Raw genomic sequence first — 21,538 nt, 5'->3', positions numbered from 1 at the left:
CCATAGAAGTGCCCTGGCATCATGCCACCATTAGTTCCTGGTGTCTCTATCCAGTAGAGCCACTGGAGTGATCCCCGGGGTGAACTTTCTATTTCCCATCCACTCATCAAGATTTCTCTTGAATGGGGCCAGTGAGGTGCTCTGCTTGACATGTATGGGAAGTCTATTCCAGAGCATGGACAGTTTCTGGGTTATGAACCTGTCCCTCCAGCATGTTCTGTTGATTGTGGTAATGAGGTTGAGGTCCCTGGAGCGTGTGGTGTGGAGGGATTGGGATTTCTTTAGGTGTAACATTTCTAACAGGGCTGGGTCAGACATGGCTTTGTAAGTCAAGCAGAGATTGCCTCTTAATAGACAATATGAGACAGAGAAAAGCTGGAGTATTTTGAGTCTGTCCATGTAGGGCATGTGTTTAAGGCCTAGGATCCTCTTTGTGAGGTACTTTTGTGGCCTTTCCAGCTGTTGCAGGTATTTAGTGAGGTACATGCCAAATGGGGCATTATACTCGATGATTGGTCTAATGAGGGAAGAGTAGAAGAGATGATGACCTCTTTCTTCCTGGATGCAAAACCCTTGGTAATGAGATGTGCCACATAGAAGGATTTTCTGACCACAGTGGCAATGTGGTGGTCGAAGGAGAGGTTGCTGTCAAACTGTGTCCCCAGATCTCTTATAACACCTTCAGTGTTCAGTGGACTACCATCAATGTGGTAATTAGTGGGAACTGAGTTTTTCCCAAAGGGAATGATGATGCATTTTTTGGATTTAAGCTTAAAGCCATGGTTTTGACACCAGTCGTTGGTCTCAGTGAGGCGTTTCTGTAGGATGTCTACATCACTTGGGGAGTTAGTAATGGCTCCCAACTTGCAATCATCGGTGAACTTGGTCAGCCAGAGTCCCTCCGTGTTGGCCTGGACTTCTGAGAAGTAGATGCCAAACAGGAGAGGACCCAGGACCGATCCCTGTGGGAAAATATATGTACTGTCATTTTAATGGATATTTGCCACTTTAATGAAGGTATTTATAGCTTTATATATTTCATTGCCTAAGAGTTCATGCAACCCACTTACCTGGTTAATAGATGATAAACGAACACATAAATAAGTAAATATCTTTGAGTAATATATCCCCTTCGTATTTTGGTTACATGCTTTAATTTATTCTTTCTTTAGGGTTGCCACAACCATAAAAATAATGAAAATCACAGATGCATCTAGAAAATATTTGTTCTCAAAATATAAACAAACAAAACAAAACAAAAACAAGAAAGAAAACTAAATGTAACCCAGTATCCATATGCCTTCTGATTTGTTTCAGTTGAGATTCGACACTGTTTGGTGAACTCTGGAGAAATTGGATGCGGAGTTTTTGAATGTTTTGAAAACAACTCATGTGAGATACGTGGTCTACATGAGATTTGCATGACATTCCTTCATAATGCAGGGAAGTTTGATTCTCAGGTAAGAAACTCCATGAAGAATGTGTATTTATAAATTTTGCACTTTATGTGTCTGTATGTGGTTTCTTAATCACTGGCAGAGAAGTTACTGTCCAAGAGCAGTATATCATGTTTTAGTTAATGCTCATTAGAGTCTCAGTGTCACTCGAAAGATAACCTGTTTTTGTTTTCCTTTACTTGAATGCTTTTACCCTTGCCCTCAAATGTTAATGACATTTCTCAAATCATTACAATAAATTTAGATGTATAAATGCTCAGAAGAGATATTTGTTCTCTGCTTTGTGAGTTAGATCAATACACCATTTCATAAGTGAGCTGATTTAACACTTCTTTGTAAAATAGATACATGCTGTCTGGTCTAGAGGTCCAGTACCATGTTTTGTAAAACTGATTCTTACAAGTTGTACTGTAATGTAGATTTGCAGTGAGTTTTAACAAAGCTGCGGTTTCACAGCTAAAATACAAAAGCATTTTATGTTATGCATTGAACAGTTTTTACATTCCATCACATTAAATACACTTCATTTATTTGCTGACCAGCTTAGCCCCACTGGACAACGCCCATTTTTAGAGGGGCCCAGGATATAAAAACACACTCACCATAGTTATGTACATGATATAACATAATAACATACAAATACATTCATAGTACACAATACATAACATTACATAATAACGTTCAGAGACATGAGTCGCTAGTTAGATTTAAATTGAAAATACATTTGAAATATATGTAAAGGATATGAAACAAAATTACAAGGCTGTGAGTACATAAAGTGGATAGAGGCAGATAAATGGTGAGACCTACACCATGGTTTAGGGAACCATTAAAAAATAATCACATATGCAAACATTGGATGGGATAAAGAATGCATACATATACAGGGGTCTATATTAGAACATCGAAGTTTCACTACTTCGACGAATGTTCTAACATCGACCACTATTCAGCGAATGCTGACAACATCGAACATGCAGAACAGCGAATTTTTTTCCTAGGTTAAAAATTCGCTGTACTGAAACACATACACGCAAAACAAACACACCAAACAAACAGCAATCCACACACATACACCTAAAATCTTACAGCTAACCCTACACTAAACTGTACAAACACCACTAACTATCCACTTACATTAACCCAAACCCTAACCCTAAGGTCCGTCACTATCGTACACTCACCTCACCCGTGCCCTAACCCTAACTCACCTACCTCACCCTAACCCTCACGTCCACACAATCGCACACATACCTAACTCGCGCCCTAACCCTAACTCACCTAACCCGCCCTAACCCTCACATCCACACAATCGCACACATACCTAACCTGCGCCCTAACCCTAACTCACCTAACCCTCACCCAATCGCACACTTACCCGAACCCGTCCCGTAACTTTCCACCACAGCGCTGAAAATAGCAAAAAGACAGAAACGGACAACCAAATTCTTTCCCTAGGAAAAACTTCAGTTTTCTGTCGTTTTGCTATTTTCAGCATTCGCTGAATAGGGGGTCGATGTTAGAACATTCAAAGTTCTGAAACTTCGATGTTCTAATATAGAACCCATATACAGTTTGTATACACACACACACACACACACACACACACACACACACACACACACACACACACACACACACACACACAGCATGAAGTTATGATGTTGCTTGAAAACAGAAGCAGTAAGAATAAAAATTACACTTAATAATATCCAGTTAAAGTACAAAGATATATCTGTATAGTTTAGGGTGAAGGTGGTGGAGTTGCATAAGTAACGTTTATGGAAATTATAGTAAGTAACAGAACTTTAACAGTCAATAAGTGTGGAGAAATGTTAGGGCTCATGGAGACAGCAGTATGGTTTGTAGGAGAAGCAATCAGATGTCAAGGTAAAAGGTGTATGGTTAAAAGTAGGTTAGGGAATATATGCAGAGTTTATATTACATGAGAGTGTGTTCAACTATATTTAGGTTTTGCACAGCCAACAATTTGAGCTCTTTAAGGGAACTTTCTGGGAGTGAAAGTTTAGTAGGTAAGGCCACATTTTGGGCATGTTAAGGCAGTGTTAAGTTTTTTTACATATGGTTTTGAAGGTGGCTGAGTTGGAGTTTTCTCTTAGAGAAGTTGGAAGTGAGTTCCATTCATTAGCTAGGAATATACTTGGTAATCTGTCTATGACTTTTGTATTAGTTTTAACAAAATGCACAAGACGTTTATTGGAGGATAGGAGAGGTCTGATACTTCTGTCCCCTTACAGTAGTGTACTCGGAGCTTGACAAGTGTTGCTATATATAAGGTTATATACAAATGTACGATGGTGGAATGGTTGTCTACCGCTGTATGATATCCAGTTTATTTTGTTTAGGATAGTGCACGAGGATGTTGTAAGCTTGGTTAAGCTGCAAATTTAGCAATTCTATAAGCTGGATTCCAGTTTGTTGTGAGTCGGCTTGTTTGGATTACTGATGGCACTTGTTCCATTAAAAGTTTCTGCATGAGCAGCATGTTAACTCCCGTAGTTGAGGACAGACAGTTATTGAATAAATACAGTGTACTTATTTTTATGTAAGTCTTTTTCTGTGGCATTGGTATGATCATTAAAACTTAGTGTGCTACCAATTGTGACTCCATGTTTTCTGTAGGATATTACTATTTCAATATCTGTGTTGTTGATTTGAGCTGTTCTTATGTCATTCATTTCACTTGCATGGCTGAAAAATCAAAAGTTTTGTTTTCTTTTCATTTAGTATTATTTTAGATAATTTTAACTATGAGACAGTGTGCTGATGCACTGTTAGATTTGTGAAATTTCTGCTATAATATTGTTTTTGTTGCTAAGTATAGTAGAATCATCTGCAGTATTATTGTAATAGTTTAACATCACCAACATGTTGGTACATGCTTTTGGTAAAATGGAATGTGGTACTGCAATATCTGATTTAAATTTACAAGACATAGAATTGTTCCAGACAACATACTGGTATCTGTCTTACAGAAAATTACAAAATCATTGTAGTATGTCTTCATTGCTGCCAATATTGTGAAGTTTTTGTAATAGTATGTATTGTATTTAACTACATTAAAAGCCTTTACAAACCTAATGCAACAGTGCGTTTCCCTTTGTCATACTGTTTGGAGATGTAGTTAATAGGCCGAGATCACTTGGAGTGCTGTGTCCAGGATGGAAGCCATGTAGAGGTGTTATAATTAATTCTGATTGATTAGGAAGTCTATGAACTACCTATATACTACTTCTCTAAGATTTGGAAAAGAGGACTGACTCACAATGATTATAGGCCTGTAATTCCTTACATATTGTTTATCCCCTCCCTTGAAAAGTGGCATTATTTTGGATTCTTTCCAGATGGCAGGGAATTTGCCTTCACTCAGACATCAGTTTATTGTAGGTGTTGTAATGTAAGAAGTCAGAATTACATGATGTGTTGCCATCACATTCATTTTCCATCCATCTATGCTCACAAGTCATGTATAACTCCTACAGTGATCCTATGAACAGCCGCATCCACCCACAAAGGCTGATACACAAGCAGGGGAAATAAGTAGATTGCCAGAGCATTATCCATATCAAACAGTTACTTCACTGACAACTAGGGAAAATTTAAAGTCATCAGTCAGCCTACTGTATGCTTCCAGGAGATGGCAGAAAACAGAAGTACCCAGAGAAAACCCATGCAAACACACAAGAGGGCATGCAGAGACTCCGCATTCATGGTAATGGGCATCACATGATACCATATGAAATTCTAAGCCTTTTTTTTCCAGACTTATCCACTTCACTTTAGTTTTAGTGATGGAGCTGTATTAGTTTATATTCTTTTTCCTTAAACTTTTGTAGGACTCATGAACAAAAATTTGGCATGAACTTTTTAAAGACAATGATGCTTATTTAAAGTTCTGTAGCTTTGCATTTTCTGTTTCCGGTGTGACAGTATTCCAGCAGCTGGAGGATTGTATAAGAGCATGTAAGTATGAGTAAAACAAAAATATCCAGAAGATAGAACAATAATCATTTACCACACCAGATATGACAATTAAGTGCTTTTGCTTTTATTGTATAAAAGACCTGTTTACAATGAAATCAGTTTCTCTCTCTCTCTCTCTCTATATATATATATATATATATATATATATATATATATATATACACATGCACACACACACACACACACACACACACATATATATATATATATGTGTATGCTTCTGTTGTGTATGATCTAACTACTTTAATGTCAAATTGAAAACACCAAGAAAAAAGTTTTTTTTTCTCAAAATTTTTTTTTTATTTTTCAAACACATTTTTGAATGAATTCCATAGTATTTATACATAACATCTTAAATAACTATGTACACTATTTACATTAGCCTGACACTATAACAGATCTTAATGTATACAGTTACTTTATAAGTATGTCCACTCCATTATCAGAGTGTCTGATCAATTATTGTATAGTGTCAATCAATGATAAGACTTTTCCCCAAAGATTGTTGATAAATGGCTTTGGATACATTCTTAGTTCTTTAATTTTAATTTCCAATAATGCTGAGGTCTTCAGTAGACTGTAGAAGTCTTCCAAAGTTAGTATTGTGTTTGTATTCCATCTTCTTGTTATACACTTCCTTGAAATTGCAAGTATGGTCCATACTAGATACATTTTTGACCTATTCAAATGAGGACCTTCATTCACATTTAAACCAAGAAAAAAGTTTGAGCATACACAAAACCGAAAACAAAAAATATCAAATGAAATAATATTGAGAGAGGAAAACTTAGTTCATATCCCGATATTACCACTAAATCACCTATAACAAATTCATCTGAATAGTGGCAGTGTTAGAGGAAGAGTTTTATGAATGTAAGGTGTAGGGTTAGGGTTGAGGGAAGGGGCAACATCAGGATTTGGGTTAGCACCCACTATTAAAGAGAGCTCTGCCCGCTTGCACCAACTTAGTAAAGGGTGCTAACCCTAACCCTAACGCTATCTCTTCCATCAACCCTAACCCTACACCTTACCTTCATAAAAACTTTCCTGTAACATAGCAACTACACAAGATACACTTGGACACACAAACATTCACAAACACACACAAACAACACTATATCTATCCCCTAATCTAACCCTGGCCCTAACCTATAATACAAAAACTCGCACACAAACATACAACACTTATCCTCCACTCATCCTCGACCCTAACCCTAACTCACATATACACGCACAAACACTGTCACCCCTCCAACCCCACATATCTGTCTTGACATTACACATCATCAACATTTCCAATGCTGGGCTAACCACACCCCCTACATTTGTTGAAGAAATGGCATTTGATAAAACGCAGGGGAACTCTCTCTCTCTCTCTCTCTCTATATATATATAGATATATATATGTGTGTGTGTGTGTGTGTGTGTGTGTGTGTGTGTGTGTGTGTGTGTGTGTGTGTGTGTGTGTATGTATGTGTGTGCATGTGTGTGTGTGTGTGTGTGTGTGTGTGTGTGTGTGTGTGTGTGTGTGTGTATGTATATATATATATATATATATATATATATATATATATATAAACAGAAACATTTTAACCCAATAGAGACTGGAAGAGAATTTAATAAAATGTATTCAAAAAAGAATGTTTAAATAGCTAAGACCTGATATATTAAAGAACAAACTTATAATCCACAAAGAACAAACTGCAAACCAAACTAGTTCAAAAGTATGGACACTACACCTGGAGCCACATTTCACAATAAAAAGGTTGCTTTAATATTGAAATGCTGATAAAAACAAGTAAAAGATAAGCACATTTGTCTTCTTAATGAAAATGTCTTCAGATAAACCCATGTTTGAAAAACTGAGTCCATATATACACCAATCTAAGGAAGGGAAATAGATCCCATGGATGCCAAACCCCCAGTGATGTCATGCTTCCTTTCGGAGGATTTAAGGAAGATTTTTAGAAGATTTAAAGGGCCATGCAGGTAGAAAACTGACATGAATTACAACAACATTAAAGTTAGTTTATACATGTGCTTCTGATTTTTTACATACTAATAATGTACTGACAACATATTGCAGCCATCACCTTTTTAAAGATTTCAGTTTTAAAATACAGGTGATGGATATTTGGTCATTCAATCCAGGCCAATTCATGGCATTAAGTTTCATTTGCCAGCAAAGTTCATGTTTTTCCAGACTCAGTGTCCATGGGCCCCCTCTATCTGACAGGACAAACTGCTCTAAATTGAAAATTTAAAGGTGTGGTCAGGGTATTCCATGGTATGTTTGGGAAGAGCACTGGTATCCTTTTTAGTTCTAATATCATGTGTGCCACACAGACGCCCTTCTGTCTTACCAACATAAAACCTTCACAGTGCTGGCACTGAGCACAATAAATGGCTTTAGTAGAATTACAATGAAAATAATTTTTAGGTCTAAACTAGACACCATTAATGACAAATGAATTACCAATTAAATTATAGTTGCAATACAGGCAGCAACCACATTTTGCCATCCTAAAGTGCTTTGATTGTTTTACTGATTTCTTCTCAAATAAAGCTTTGAGGGTTTTGTCCCTTCTTATAAACTATGCTTGTAGCCAAACCTACATGTTCTCTAATGTGTTTGTTATTTAGGATCATAAGATCATAGGAAGTTACTAGGCTATTGGCCCTGAGGCCCTTACAAGCTTAGCCAAGAATTTAGCCCATGTTCCAACAAGCCAGCACCCAATGTCCCAGTCCAGCAGGGACACAGGTTGTATCCCAGGGATGAATTTTCTGTTCCCCATCCAGTTATCCAGGTTGCACTTAAAAAGGGTTAATGAGGTACTCTGCTTGATGTGGAGAGGGAGTCTATTCCACAGAAGGGGGAGTTTCTGGGATGCAAATCTGTCCCGCCAACAAGTCCTATTGATGTCACAGACCAGGTTGAGGTCGTGAGTGCAGGTTAATTGAGTGGAGCTTGACTTGCAGATAGCAAGCAGTCCCATCAAGTTGGGGTCTGAGATTGCTTTGTATGTCAGACCGAGGTCACCTCTGAAGAGTCCGTATGAGACTGAGTAGAGGGACAGGGCCTTTAGCCTATCTGTGTAGGGTAGATGTCTGAGGCCCTGGATTCTCCTGGTGAAGAACCTTTGTGGTATCTCCAGCTGCTGCATGTGCTTTGTGAGGTACATGCTGAAAGGGGCATTGTACTGAATAATGAGTTTTATAAGGGAAGAATACAGGGATGTTATGACCTCCTTGCCCCTGGATGAGATACCCTTACTAATGAGGTGGGCCAGGTAGAAAACTTTCCATACAACAGAGACAATATGGTGGTCAAAAGTCACTTTGCTATCAACCTGCCTGCCCAGGTCCCTCATGGTATTAATGTGATAATATGTGGGGACGTCACTGTCCGCAAAGGGGATGATGGTGCATTTTTTGGCATTCAGTTTGAGGCCAAGTTTCTGGCACTAATCATTTGTTTGGGTAAGACCCTCTTGGAGGATGTCCACATCACTAGGGGAATTGATGACAGCACCCAGCTTGCAGTCTTCTGCAAACTTGGTCAGCCATAGCCCACTGGTTTTGGCCTGCATCTCAGAAAAGTGTATTCCAAACAACCAAGGCCCCAAGACCGATCCCTGGGGTACACCACTCATTATGGGTCTACTGCTTGAGGTGACATCCCTATTTTGACTAGGTGGGTTTTATCAGTGAGACAGTTTGCTACCCATCTGGTAACATACGGATTGATGCCTAGTTGAGAAAGTTTATCTATTTTACCCGAGTGGGGAATAGTATCAAAGGCTTTGGACAGGTCAAGGTAGGTGGTGTGCACCATCTTCCCCTCATCCACGGCTTTGGTCACTGTCTCAAAGAAGTCCACCAGATTTAACAGGCATGACCTCCCCTTGAGGAAACCAAGTTGTGTGGGATCGAGTGTTTGGAGGTTGCCAATGTCATTGTTAATGAGGTCCATGATAATCCGTTCCATGGCCTTGCAGATCAGGCTAATTAGGCTGATGGGTATATAATTTCCTGGATTGGTGGACGCTCCACCTTTATGCAAAGGGATGATAGTGGCTGTCCTCCACTCGGCTGGGATGAAGCTCATACTCAGGCTTTGGTTGAACAGGGTCCCTAATGGTGCTGCAAATTTCTGCCTGAGTTCATGTAGGATGCAGCCTGAGATGGTATCGGGTCCCACGGAGGCTGTATTTTTTGCCTTGCAGAGGACAGTGATGATTTTCTCTCTAGAGATAAGTGGAGGGGGTGCAGGTGCTGGGAATATCCTGATTTACTGATCGGGGGGAACAGAGGGGTGAAGTTTTCACCGAACCTCTGTGCCAGCAGGTTGGCTATATCTACAGCGTTTGTGTATGCGATGTCCTTGACCACCAGTTCTGAGCAGATATAAGTGCATCCTTTGAGACTGCGGACATATGTGAAGAAAACCTTATGATTTTCTTTAGTAGATGTGGACAGTTTGGACTCAAAGTTTGCTTTGTAGGATTTCACTAGTGCTTTTATTTGCTTGTTCAGACTAAGGAGAAATTGCTTCCAGTTAGGCACCTGCTCCTTCTTGGTCCTGGACAGCAATTTTGTCCTTTTATTATAGAGTTTATTTATTGCAGTTGTCCATCAGACAGGTTTCCAGTTTCTTGAGGAGGAGAATTTTGTCCTGTCTGGTATTCCTGATTCCATGCGGCTACATAAATGCTTTTATAGTACTTCGGTGTAGGTATGGACATATGTGCCAATTCCTGTGGATGGAGAGGGGGCTGTGAAGCTGTTTATAGCTTCCCTCAGGAGGTTGTAATCAGCTTTGGAGAAGATTTTTATTTGATCCTAGCTGGGGGGGGGGGGGGTGTTGGGTAGATGGTGACTTTGAAAGTGACCGCTTTGTAGTCGGATCTTACCAGGGAGAATGACACTGTAGGGATGCTGCACTGGTTACTCATGTTGGTTAATACCAAGTCCAAGATATTATCACCTCTTGTGGGGGTGTCGACCAGCTGATCCAAGACATTTGCATTGATGAAATCAAGGCATTTCTGTGAATTTGTGTTTCAGCATGAGTAGTTTCTCCAGTCTATGGTTGGATAGTTTAAGCCGCCCAGGATCAGGGTAATGGGTTGAGTCTTGATAGATTCGAAGAGATCCAGATAGGTGGAGAGGGCATCTTGAGTCAAAGTTGGGGGATGTAGCTAGCTATGATTTGAATAGTGGTCTTGTCAGTGGTTAACTGCACCTGGAGTATCTCCTGTGGGTCATACTGTTTGACCAGCCTGGAGGTGTATATGTCTTTAATATATATTACAACTCTACCTCCTTTTGCTTTGCTGCCCACAGTTTGGAGTTTGAATGTGTGATAGGATGAGTAACCTTGTATGGCTGGGGTGATCTCTGCAGCTATGAACAAGTTTCTGTGAATGCACAAATGTCACCATCTTCCAGGGTTAAGAATGCTTGCAATGAATGCAGTTTCATGTTTAGACTCCTAGCATTTAGAAGCATGACTTTTAATTTGAGCTTTGTTGAAATTTTCATGTTGGTAGTTTTGAACTCATGGCATTGCCTAAAAAAAGGCACTATGGGGGAGGCAAGAGCCTTTGCCAGAAGCCTGAAGCTCAAGGTGTGCAGATGCAGGCCATATCTGGCAAAGCATCGTGGTCTATCGATCATGTTTTCCCAAGCTGTCAGGTACTGGATCCCCTTGGAGTGACACCAGAAACTCAGCCAATTGTTAAAGTCAATCATTTTCTCTTTGTATTGTGGCATCATTCTGGGTGACAGTAAAATGCTGCTTAAGGCAAGAAACATGCCTGCCTGGGACACATATTCAATGAGCTCGATCATGTCTCTTTACATATAATCCAGGGAGGTATGTCTCAAGTCATTCACGCCAACATGGACTATGACAGAGTCATAACAGTACCTGTTGTTGAGAGACTTGAGTGCATAGGTGATATGGCGGATTCTGGAACCTGGCAAACAACTAATTGTGACTTTTTCTTTATCCAGCCTGGCGAGGGGCACATCTGTGTATCTCACAATGGAGTCTCCTACAACTAATATGTTTGGTTTATGTTTAAGCCTTAGTGGCTGTGAGACACAGTTGTGTGGACTGTGTGTGGTGTGCTGAGCAGTGGAGTTCACGTGTGTTTTTGCCTCGGAGGTCTCTTTTGTTCGGGTATGTTTTTGTTCAGGACCTGCACATATGTGGGTGTGGGTTGTGTAGGCGTGGGTGGTGTTTGAGGTGTGGTGTTTGTGTTGACAACCTTCTCAGTGCCAGATATACTGACTTGTGAGAGAGAGAGATAGAGCATAAACTATAGGTTCTTAATGTAACTGCATCTCTCACAAATTGTGTTCCTTGGTCGTAGTAGTAGAGGGTTGTCCATGTACATGAGGCAGTTACTATATTGTCTCAGGATGCCCATATCAACCAGATTGGCAGGAGAAACAGTAGGAAATTGCCCATCCATATTTGTCAGAATCTGAGGGAAAGAAGCCAGAGAGAGATAAGGGTGGAAGGTCTAAGAGGAATAGGTGATCACACAAGTGCTACTAAGGGAAAATTTGTAGCTGGAATACCTTGCAATGGGTTAAAAACAGTGCAGCTGTGGTGCGTGATGTGCAAACAAGCCCAAACCAGCTCAAACTTGGGGTTTAAATACCACAAAAAATAGAAGGTTCTAGTAACGCAGAAATCTACCCAATCCTGCTAGTCCCTGCTTTTTTTACCAGCCTGTGCCATACAAGGTCCAGGAAGCCCTGCTACTCTCACTAGGAGAGGAGATAGGCCCCTACACAACATGGCTGCTAGAAATGCAGTAGGCAAACACAAGATGGCTGCCAGAAACACAGAAGAAAAAAAACAAACAGCTCTGGATGCAGCAAACCTTGTATCCAAACTATTCTACTCAGTTTAAGGGTAAGAACACAGTAAAGCTAAACAACACCAAGAATTAGTGCTTTGACACAAATGACAGCACATATACCAAAATAACTTTATTTCTCTAGCGCCTCGGCTACAAATAGCCTTCAAGGGGTAAAATACACAAATTCAGCAATCAATCCTTTTTGTAATACCAGCAGCTTCAATCAATAAACAGTTAAGCAATAAAAACATCAGTTAAAACTTTTAAAGTGTCCCTATCTAATTTCATATAACACTTTTCCAGCAACATGCAGTATTTAATCCCTTCAATATCAATGTTCCATATTTTAAAATAAATATTGTTTCCTTTTTCAAAAGATTGTATCTATGAGCTTTCTTATCATTATTTTTTAAACAAACTTGTTCTAAAATAGTTGCCTTAAGTCCTTCGGGATCTCCATTATGGTAACTTCTAAAATGATGGGCTAAGGGGATTTCTATTTTACCTGTCCTAATGTCTCTCAAATGTTCTAACAGTCTAACTTTAAATATTCTGTTTGTCCAATATAGAACATATTACACGTGCATTTAATAGCATACACCACCCCTTCTGTTCTACAATTGTATTCCCCATTTACACTAAAAGGGATGCCATTTATGGTCTGAAAAGTATTTACTGTATAGGGACATCCCCTACACTTTCTACAAGATCTAGTCCCCTTATTCCAAAGCTGCACAGACAAATTAATGTCTGGCCTTTGAAATTTAGTGTGTACTACCAGATCTCGTATACTTCTGCCTCTCTTGTACGAGAATGCTAACTTTTTATTCACCAGCCCATCTAATTCATCAAAACTTCTCAAGAATTCCCAATAATGGACCATAATTTGTTTAATATTCTCACTCAACACATTATATCCTAAGACTAAAAATAAAGTGTCTGTATCCATTTTATTCCTTCTACTAACACATTCCCTTCCATATTTTATTATTTTATCTCTTCCATACCTAATATTTAATACATGCTTCACGTCTATCAATAATTTTCACATCATATCTTCTATTCCTGAACATTGCTGCAGTCTGTTCTAGTTCTTTTTTTAAAAATACTCTCATCATTGCACAATCTTGATATCCTTAAAAATTCCCCAAATGGTAATGATTCCAATGTATGCTTTGGGTGACAACTAGTACCAATTAAAAACTGATTCACCTCATTAAACTTCCTATGTATACTCGTTTTTTATACACTCACCTACTACTCCACACAAATTTATATCTAAAAAAGAAACTTCCTGTCCATATTGTAGACCATCAAATGCTATCTGAAACCTATTCCGTTGCATTTCTTCCACAAAATGTGGTACTAAGTGTGCACCATCCTCACATAAAAAAGCTAAATCATCAATAAACCTAAAATAAAATCTTACATATTTTTTAAACAAAGTTTTATTTTATATATATATATATATATATATATATATATATATATATATATATATATATATATATGTATGTATATATATTCTTTTTCCATCATACCCATAAAAAGAGTGGCGTACATGGGGGCAAAGAGAGAACCCATTGCCGTTCCTTGTACTTGATGGTATATCTGATCTTCAAAGTAAAAAAAAATATTTTCCAAACTAAATTGAATTAACTCTAAAATATAATATGTTAAGGGACTACTACCCATTTGAAGTCTAAGGGCTTCAAGCCCAAAATTATGCCTGATATTAGTATAAAGGCTCTTAACATCTAATGTTATCCAATACATGCCATCTTTCCATTTAACATTTTTAACTTTCTCTAAAAAATCAAAAGAATCTTTGATGTAGGATGGAAGCTGAATTACTTCTTTTACTAACACTTTATGTAATATAACACCCACATTGTGTAGAAAATATTTTGTAGCAGAAACTTTCGATCTACCTGGTGGATTCCTTAAGTCTTTGTGGATTTTGGGCAAACAATAAAAATAAGCTGGCCCTGTTCCTTCACATGTAAGTTTATTGGTAACATCACTATCAGTCCAGTAACCTAATCTCAAGCCTTTTTGAATTAGATGCATGTAACTTTTCTTTGCTTCTTCTATTCTATCTTCATTTACTGTCTCATATATTGTCCTATCATCTAACAACTCTAAACACATTTTTAGATACTGTTCATAATACATTATCACTGTTTTATTACCTTTGTCTGAAGGTTTAATAATTAATTCTCTTTGTTTAGAAAAAAATCATCAAAGCTAACCATTCCTGTTTTGACAAATTATATTCAACATTATTTTTGTTAAAATTTCTAAACAACATATCTAATTTTTAATGCCTTCATGAATACAAAGTGGCATAAACTTGCTCTTACTACTAACAGATGAAGTGTCTATGAGACAATATGCATTCATTTCACTATTACAAGAGATAAACGAATCAAAAGAATCAATTTCAAGCAGGCTCTCACCACTGTCCCATATACTACTATAATCATTCTCATTATTTTTTGACACAATGCATTGCGTATTAAAATAATACCATAGATGCAATTTTCTAACCAACTTATACAATTCCAGTTTTACATTCATATTGTTTCGGTATTACTGTTGGCACAAACATCAAACCATGCTTTAACACATTGCATAGATGTTCATTTAAAGAAAAAACAGACAAATTCACAATAAAATTTGCATTATTCAACAAACAGTCAATACCATTTGGTTCTCCTGTTATTCCGCCATTGCCGCTGTTGGCCCCCTCTCTGGGGCTCACGTTCTGAGTAACTTCTTTTCTGTTGCCTATTATTCTCACCATGCGAACAAAAATTATCTCACATGTAATGTCCGTTCGTTGGTGTAAGTAAGGGTGAGTAATCTCTCACATCTTCACCATCACTATGATACCTAATATTTTCACTCGAAGATACTTCCATGCTGGTATTATTTCCATTTGCCTCTCTCCTTACACACACCCCTTCCTGAAAACGGACCTGAGATCGGGATCGATGATTGGTTTATCTAAAAAAGGCAGTCCTTTCTCATAATCTCAAAGGTCTCTTTAAATTTTATGCATTTTTTGTTCCATTAACTTTTTTTCAAATGCACCTAATTTGTCTTGAGTCTCACACAAACAAGATTCAATATGTGTTTTCTCTATTAATGTGACTAAATTATTGCAGACATCAGTAATATCTTTTTTGATTGTACACAGTTTTATCACATCCCGTTCTGCCAGGATGTTAGTCCATTCCTTAGAACAGAGATGTGCTGCCTTTTCCCCAACGCTGTTTAAACAGTTTCTCCTCGGGTTTTGTTAAATCAAAAGGCAGAGATGGATATTTAACCGCTCTCAGTCCCCGGGGAACTATGTCCAAGTCCAGATATCTCTGCAAACTTGTCTGGTTATAATATGTAGCCATCTCTTTGTTCATTAAATTGCTCAGTTTATTAATTGAGGTTTTTACCTCTGGTGGAAAGTCCATAGAACATTCGCCAACTTCAGAAAAAGGATTAACAACATGTTTATTTCTTGTCTCTGCAAAAAATCTTTCCCATACAGGCATAGATGATCCTTCTTCACTGCCCATTAATCTCTCACCTCGATCTCTCTCACGATCCATACTGGAACTCAGAAACCCATCCATTGTTCGCTGAGAGGAACCCAAACTCTCCTCTCTAAAAATCCGTGGAATACTCACTTCTGGATCACTGGTCATCGAAACCGATACAGCTAAACAACACCAAGAATAAGTGCTTCAACACAAACAACACCACATATACCAAAAGAACTTTATTTCTCTAGCGCCTCGGCTACAAATAGCCTTCAAGGAGTAAAATACACAAATTCAGCAATCCTTTTTGTAATACCAGCAGCTTCAATCAATAAACAGTTAAGCAATAAAAACATCAATTAAAACTTTTAAAGTGTCCCTATCTAATTTCATATAACACTTTTCCAGCAACATGCAGTATTTAATCCCTTCAATATCAATGTTCCATATTTTAAAATAAATATTGTTTCCTTTTTCAAAAGATTGTATCTATGAGCTTCCTTATCATTATTTTTTAAACAAACTTGTTCTAAAATAGTTGCCTTAAGTCCTTCAGGATCTCCATTATAGCAACTTCTAAAATGCTGGGCTAAGGGGCTTTCTATCTTACCTGCCCTAATGTCTCTCAAATGTTCTAAGAATCTAACTTTAAATATTCTTATGTTTGTCTAATATAGAACATATTACACGTGCATTTAATAGCATACACCACCCCTTCTGTTCTACAATTGTATTCCCCATTTACACTAAAAGGGATGCCATTTATGGTCTGAAAAGTATTTATTATATAGGGACATCCCCTACACTTTCTACAAGATCTAGTCCCCTTATTCCAAAGCTGCACAGACAAATTCATGTCTGGCCTTTGAAATTTAGTGTGTATTTAGTGAGATAGGCCCCTACACAAGATGGCTGCCAGAAACACAGAAGAAAAAACAAACAGCTCTGGATGCAGCAAACCTTGTATCCAAACTATTCTACTCAATTTAAAGGTAAGAACCCAGTAAAACTTACGCACAAAAACAGAACTCACAGTATGAAAAAATATAGTTAAACAGTAATGAAATGCAATAAAATGCAGTTAAACAGTAATGAATTGCAGTAAATAGCAATGAAATACAGTTAAACAGTAATGAAATGCAGTTAATCAGTAAATTGTTTTAAAACAATGCAAATGTGATAAATTAGCTCACAATCACAACAGTAAAACACAGCTCAAATAAAGCAGCATATTCAGTAGAATACTGTCGTCAGTTTAATCAGGCTTCTAACATGCAGTATCAAATGCAGCAAACTAAATGCAGTTGAACACCTAAGCACAAGCAGCATAGGAAGAGGCACTATATATATATATATATATATATATATATATATATATATATATATATATTTTGTAAGTAGAAAGTGAGGAGATATAAGATAATTCAATGTTAAGAAGCTAAAGTGGTGGGTCTTCACAGCTGATCACATTGTACTCAGTAGAAGGAGCTGATGCAAAAGGTGAGCCTTCACAACTGATCTCACTGTGCTCAGTAGAATGAACTGATGCAATGGGAGTGGGAGGAGTGTCCAAATATCAAATTCAAAGTAGAGGCAGGCAACTCAAAAGCCACCAAGCTTTAAGACCAGAACAACAGTTGGGTGAGGGGGTGGGGATACAATATCAGAACAGACGTAAGGATTCAATTCACTAAGCCAAAAAAAAACAGTTGCACAGTTTAAACAGATATGCAGCAAATTTTGTTTTAGTTAATCAGAAGTGCAGAAAACAGTTGAAAATAAGTAATTACCTTTTGTAGTCTCACAGCAGGGTTTTGTCAAAATATTCCAATTTTTAGTAAGCATGCTTCTGATATGGTAGCTGCCCGGATAAAATACTATGATAAAAGAATTCTTATAATTATCGTTCCTGTTAGTAATATGTGTGGATGTTTGAGAACACAAACAAAACAACAATAAACTGAATAAATAAAATAAGAAAGAGCAATACGGCTAACAGACAGAAACCAGAAACCTTTATTTAGCACTTTCGTCAGCTGTAAGCATTGACTTCCTCAGAATACAAAAAAGCACACTGAACCACTTGTTAAATATGCACTTTTGTCACATGTTTGTTTGTCTTTTCGGCTTTTCCCGGTTAGGGGTCCCACAGCGGAACTCCGGTCCGCTAATGATTGGCGGTAGATTTTCATGAATGCTGAGGTGGCAGCTCGACGTTCAACCTTCAGTGAAGGCACGTCCATTTACGCATATCTTTCGTACGCCCACCCAACCGCAAGGAGGACATGCAGACTCCACACAGAAAGCACTCCCCGCACTCCAGCCAAGAATCGAACGGGAGAACCTCTTGCTGTGAGGCAACAATGCTACCGCTGCACCACCGTGAATGTCACTTTTGTCACATGACTTATACTACACTAATTAAACAATTAATTAATTTTAAAAGGTGTATGTTCGTATTATTTAAAAAACTGAAATTAATGATTAATTCTCTATAATACTAGAAGCAGGAAAAACATCATTTTCTGTACATAACATTAAAAGCAACTTTTGGAACAGTCAGAGCTGTCTTATGCAAACTAGGATGATAAAACATAAAAACCTGTACAAAACTAATAGTCAAATTCTCAGAAATAAATAACAATAAATAACCTCTTAATTCTTTCACAATCTATTAGGTTAAAATGTCCTTAATAAAATTACATTTTTATTTACATATGAAATTCAGCTTTTAACTTGAGATAGCTAGAAATGGAAACAGTTTCATTAAGCCCAGGGGGGTATGTTGCATTGCACTTAAGCTGCCACATTAATTCTCAATACTCTAAAAAAAATGTCAGAAGGACCCCCCCTGTCGTTTCCTATCTGTTCAAGGGCACTGAATTTAAACTGATGACCAAGGTGTTCTTTTATGTGTTTGTATAACGCATTCTTGAGATTGTTCTTTTTAATATCATATAAATGTTGGTAAACTCACTTAGTGAGGCTATTAATAGTCTTCCCTATGTAGAAACTATAGCACTGTTGGCAAATCTCTACATATATCAGACATCTACTTTAACAATTAAGCCTTTGCTTCAGGACTACCCTACCAAAACCCCTAATATACAGAGACTCATTCTCCAAAATGTATGGGCATTGATTACAATGTGCACATTTCACCATCTTGCCTTTGTTCACATTGGTTACATTAGTTTCAAGCAAGTTTTTTTTACTTGTCTTTCTTATATACTACTGCTGGATAGTCACCTAATTTATTTTTAAATTGTTGTTCCATGTCAAAAAGTACCCAGTTGTGATTTTAAAATTTCTTTGATTTCACCAAAATGTGGACTAAAGGTAAGAACCATAGAGTGTTGAAAAGAATTCTTGGTAACTCACCCAATGCACCAAAAGAGATCTTTGGTGAAGGGGCAGGGAGTTAGGATGGCAAAGATGGTCAGCAAAGAAGAATTCTTTCTAAAGGAAATAGGAATTTTAGAGAATATGCTACTAGGAAGAGGATATCCCATATACTTTCTAGAACTCATACTTCAGGAAGTCATCACAAAGAGAACGCAAGGCCATTCTTTAGCCATATTGTGGGGGGTACATTACAACAATAGCAGTGGTAGGGTAGACATACCACATATTACCAAGAATTCTTTTCAACACTCTATGGTTCTTACTTTTAGCCCACTTTTTGGTAAAATCAAAGAAATTTTAAATCACAACTGGGTACTTTTTGACATGGAACAACAATTTAAAAATAAATTAGGTGACTATCCGGTAGTAGTATATAAGAAAGACAAGTCAATAAAAAACTTGCTTGAAACTAATGTAACCAATGTGAACACAGCCAAGATGGTGAAATGTGGACATTGTAATCAATGCCCATACATTTTGGAGAATGAGTCTCTGTATATTACGGGTTTTGGAAGGCAGTCCTGAAGCAAAGGCTTAATTGTTAAAGTAGATGTCTGATATATGTAGCAATTTGCCAAAAGTGCTATAGTTTCTTCATGGGGAAGACTATTAATAGTGTCAATAAGCGAGTTTACTAACATTTATATGATATTAAAAAGAACAGTCTCAAGAATGCGTTATACAAACACATAAAAGAACACCCTGGTCATCAGTTTAAATTCAGTGCCCTTGAACAGAGAGAAAACAATGACAGGGAGAGGTCGTTCTGACATTTTTTTAGAGTACCGAGAATTAATGTGGCAGCTTATGTGCAATGCAACATACCCCCCCCCCCCCCCGGGCTTAATGAAACTGTTTCCATTTCTAGCTATCTCAAGTTAAAAGCTGAATTTCATATGTAAATAAAAATATAATTTTATTAAGGACATTTTAAGCTAATAGATTGTGAAAGAATTAAGAGGTTATTTATTGTTATTTATTTCTGAGAATTTGATTATTAGCTTTGTGCAGGTTTTTATATGTTTTATCATCCCAGTTTGCATAACACAGCTCTGTCTGTTCTAAAAGCTGCTTTCAATGTTATGTATAGAAAATTATGTTTTTCCTCCTGCCAGTATTATAGAGAATTTATCATTAATTACAGTTTTTTAAATAATATGAACATACACCTTTTAAAATTAATTAATTGCTTAATTAGTGTAAGTCATGTGACAAAAGTGCATATTTAACAAGTGGTTCAGTGTGCTTTTTTTTGTATTCTGAAGAAGTCAATGCTGACAGCTGACGAAAGCGCTAAATAAAGGTTTCTGGTTTCTGTCTGTGAGCTGTATTGCTCTTTCTTATTTTATTTATTATGTGTGGATGTTTGTGTACCCATAACTGATGGACTAATGTGATCTTGCACTGTTGCCCCAAGGGTGGGTACAAAATGCTTCCTTTCACATTTATTCATGACCTCGATCATTAATTCATTAATAAAAGTAAGTGGATCTCCACGTTTCAGAAACATGTTCGTTAACAGGTTGCATTCATCCCAAAACCTTTCCTCATCTGTGATCATTCGGGCAGCATGGACAAACTGGGCTTTGACGACCGCTGTCTTCTGCACTCGGGGATGCGTAATTGTGTAGTGAGAAATTTGTTAGGTTTCTTTCAGGTAAATTTTGAAAGTAAATCTTTTATTAATATTGTCCTTTTTGAGCCAGACATCTAGATGTGAGTTATGGGTATCATGGACTTGGTAGGTGAATCAGACAAATTCTGCGGTGCTATTGATGAACTGCAGAAATTGGGGAATGATGTCAACATCTCCATCCCACAATATAAATATATTCTCGAGGTACCTGGTGTAGAATTTGCATGAACTATAAAAAGTGGACCCAGAGAGAAATTTTTTCTCCTACTGTATCAGGACTGCATTGGCAAATAAACCCCTGCATGCTGAACCCATGGCTACACCTTTTCTCTGTAAAAAAACTCTCTTTTTCAAAAATAATGAAATTATTTTTCATCACCGGTTCCATAAGATTTTCATACACGTTTATGATGTCTTGTAGTCCTTTGTCAGCTAAAAATTCACAAAACCATTCTAGACCGACATGATGTGGGATAATAGAATACAAGTCTTTTACATCAGTTGTTATAAATACATATGATTCATGCTAGGGAATGTGATTAATTTTATCCTAAAAATCCCATGAATAATGACAGATATGTGATTCAGCCATGATAAATTGATCATGACGTC

At 37.4% G+C, this 21,538-nt stretch overlaps 1 protein-coding gene across 1 annotated transcript in view; it reads left to right on the top strand.

Annotated features, from left to right (window-relative positions):
* Nucleotides 1-21,538, top strand: part of STC2 (stanniocalcin 2) — a 430,822-nt gene that overhangs the window by 131,810 nt on the left and 277,474 nt on the right. The window contains exon 2 of the mRNA XM_044069121.1: nucleotides 1,318-1,460. Within this exon, the coding sequence (XP_043925056.1) occupies nucleotides 1,318-1,460 (143 nt within the window). The remainder of the gene's footprint in view (nucleotides 1-1,317; nucleotides 1,461-21,538) is intronic.

Source organism: Protopterus annectens, chromosome 4.part0 (genome assembly GCF_019279795.1).
Source record: "Protopterus annectens isolate FY-2018-M chromosome 4.part0, PAN1.0, whole genome shotgun sequence".
Lineage (NCBI taxonomy): Eukaryota > Metazoa > Chordata > Ceratodontiformes > Protopteridae > Protopterus > Protopterus annectens.
This window is presented reverse-complemented; position numbering and strand designations above follow the sequence as displayed.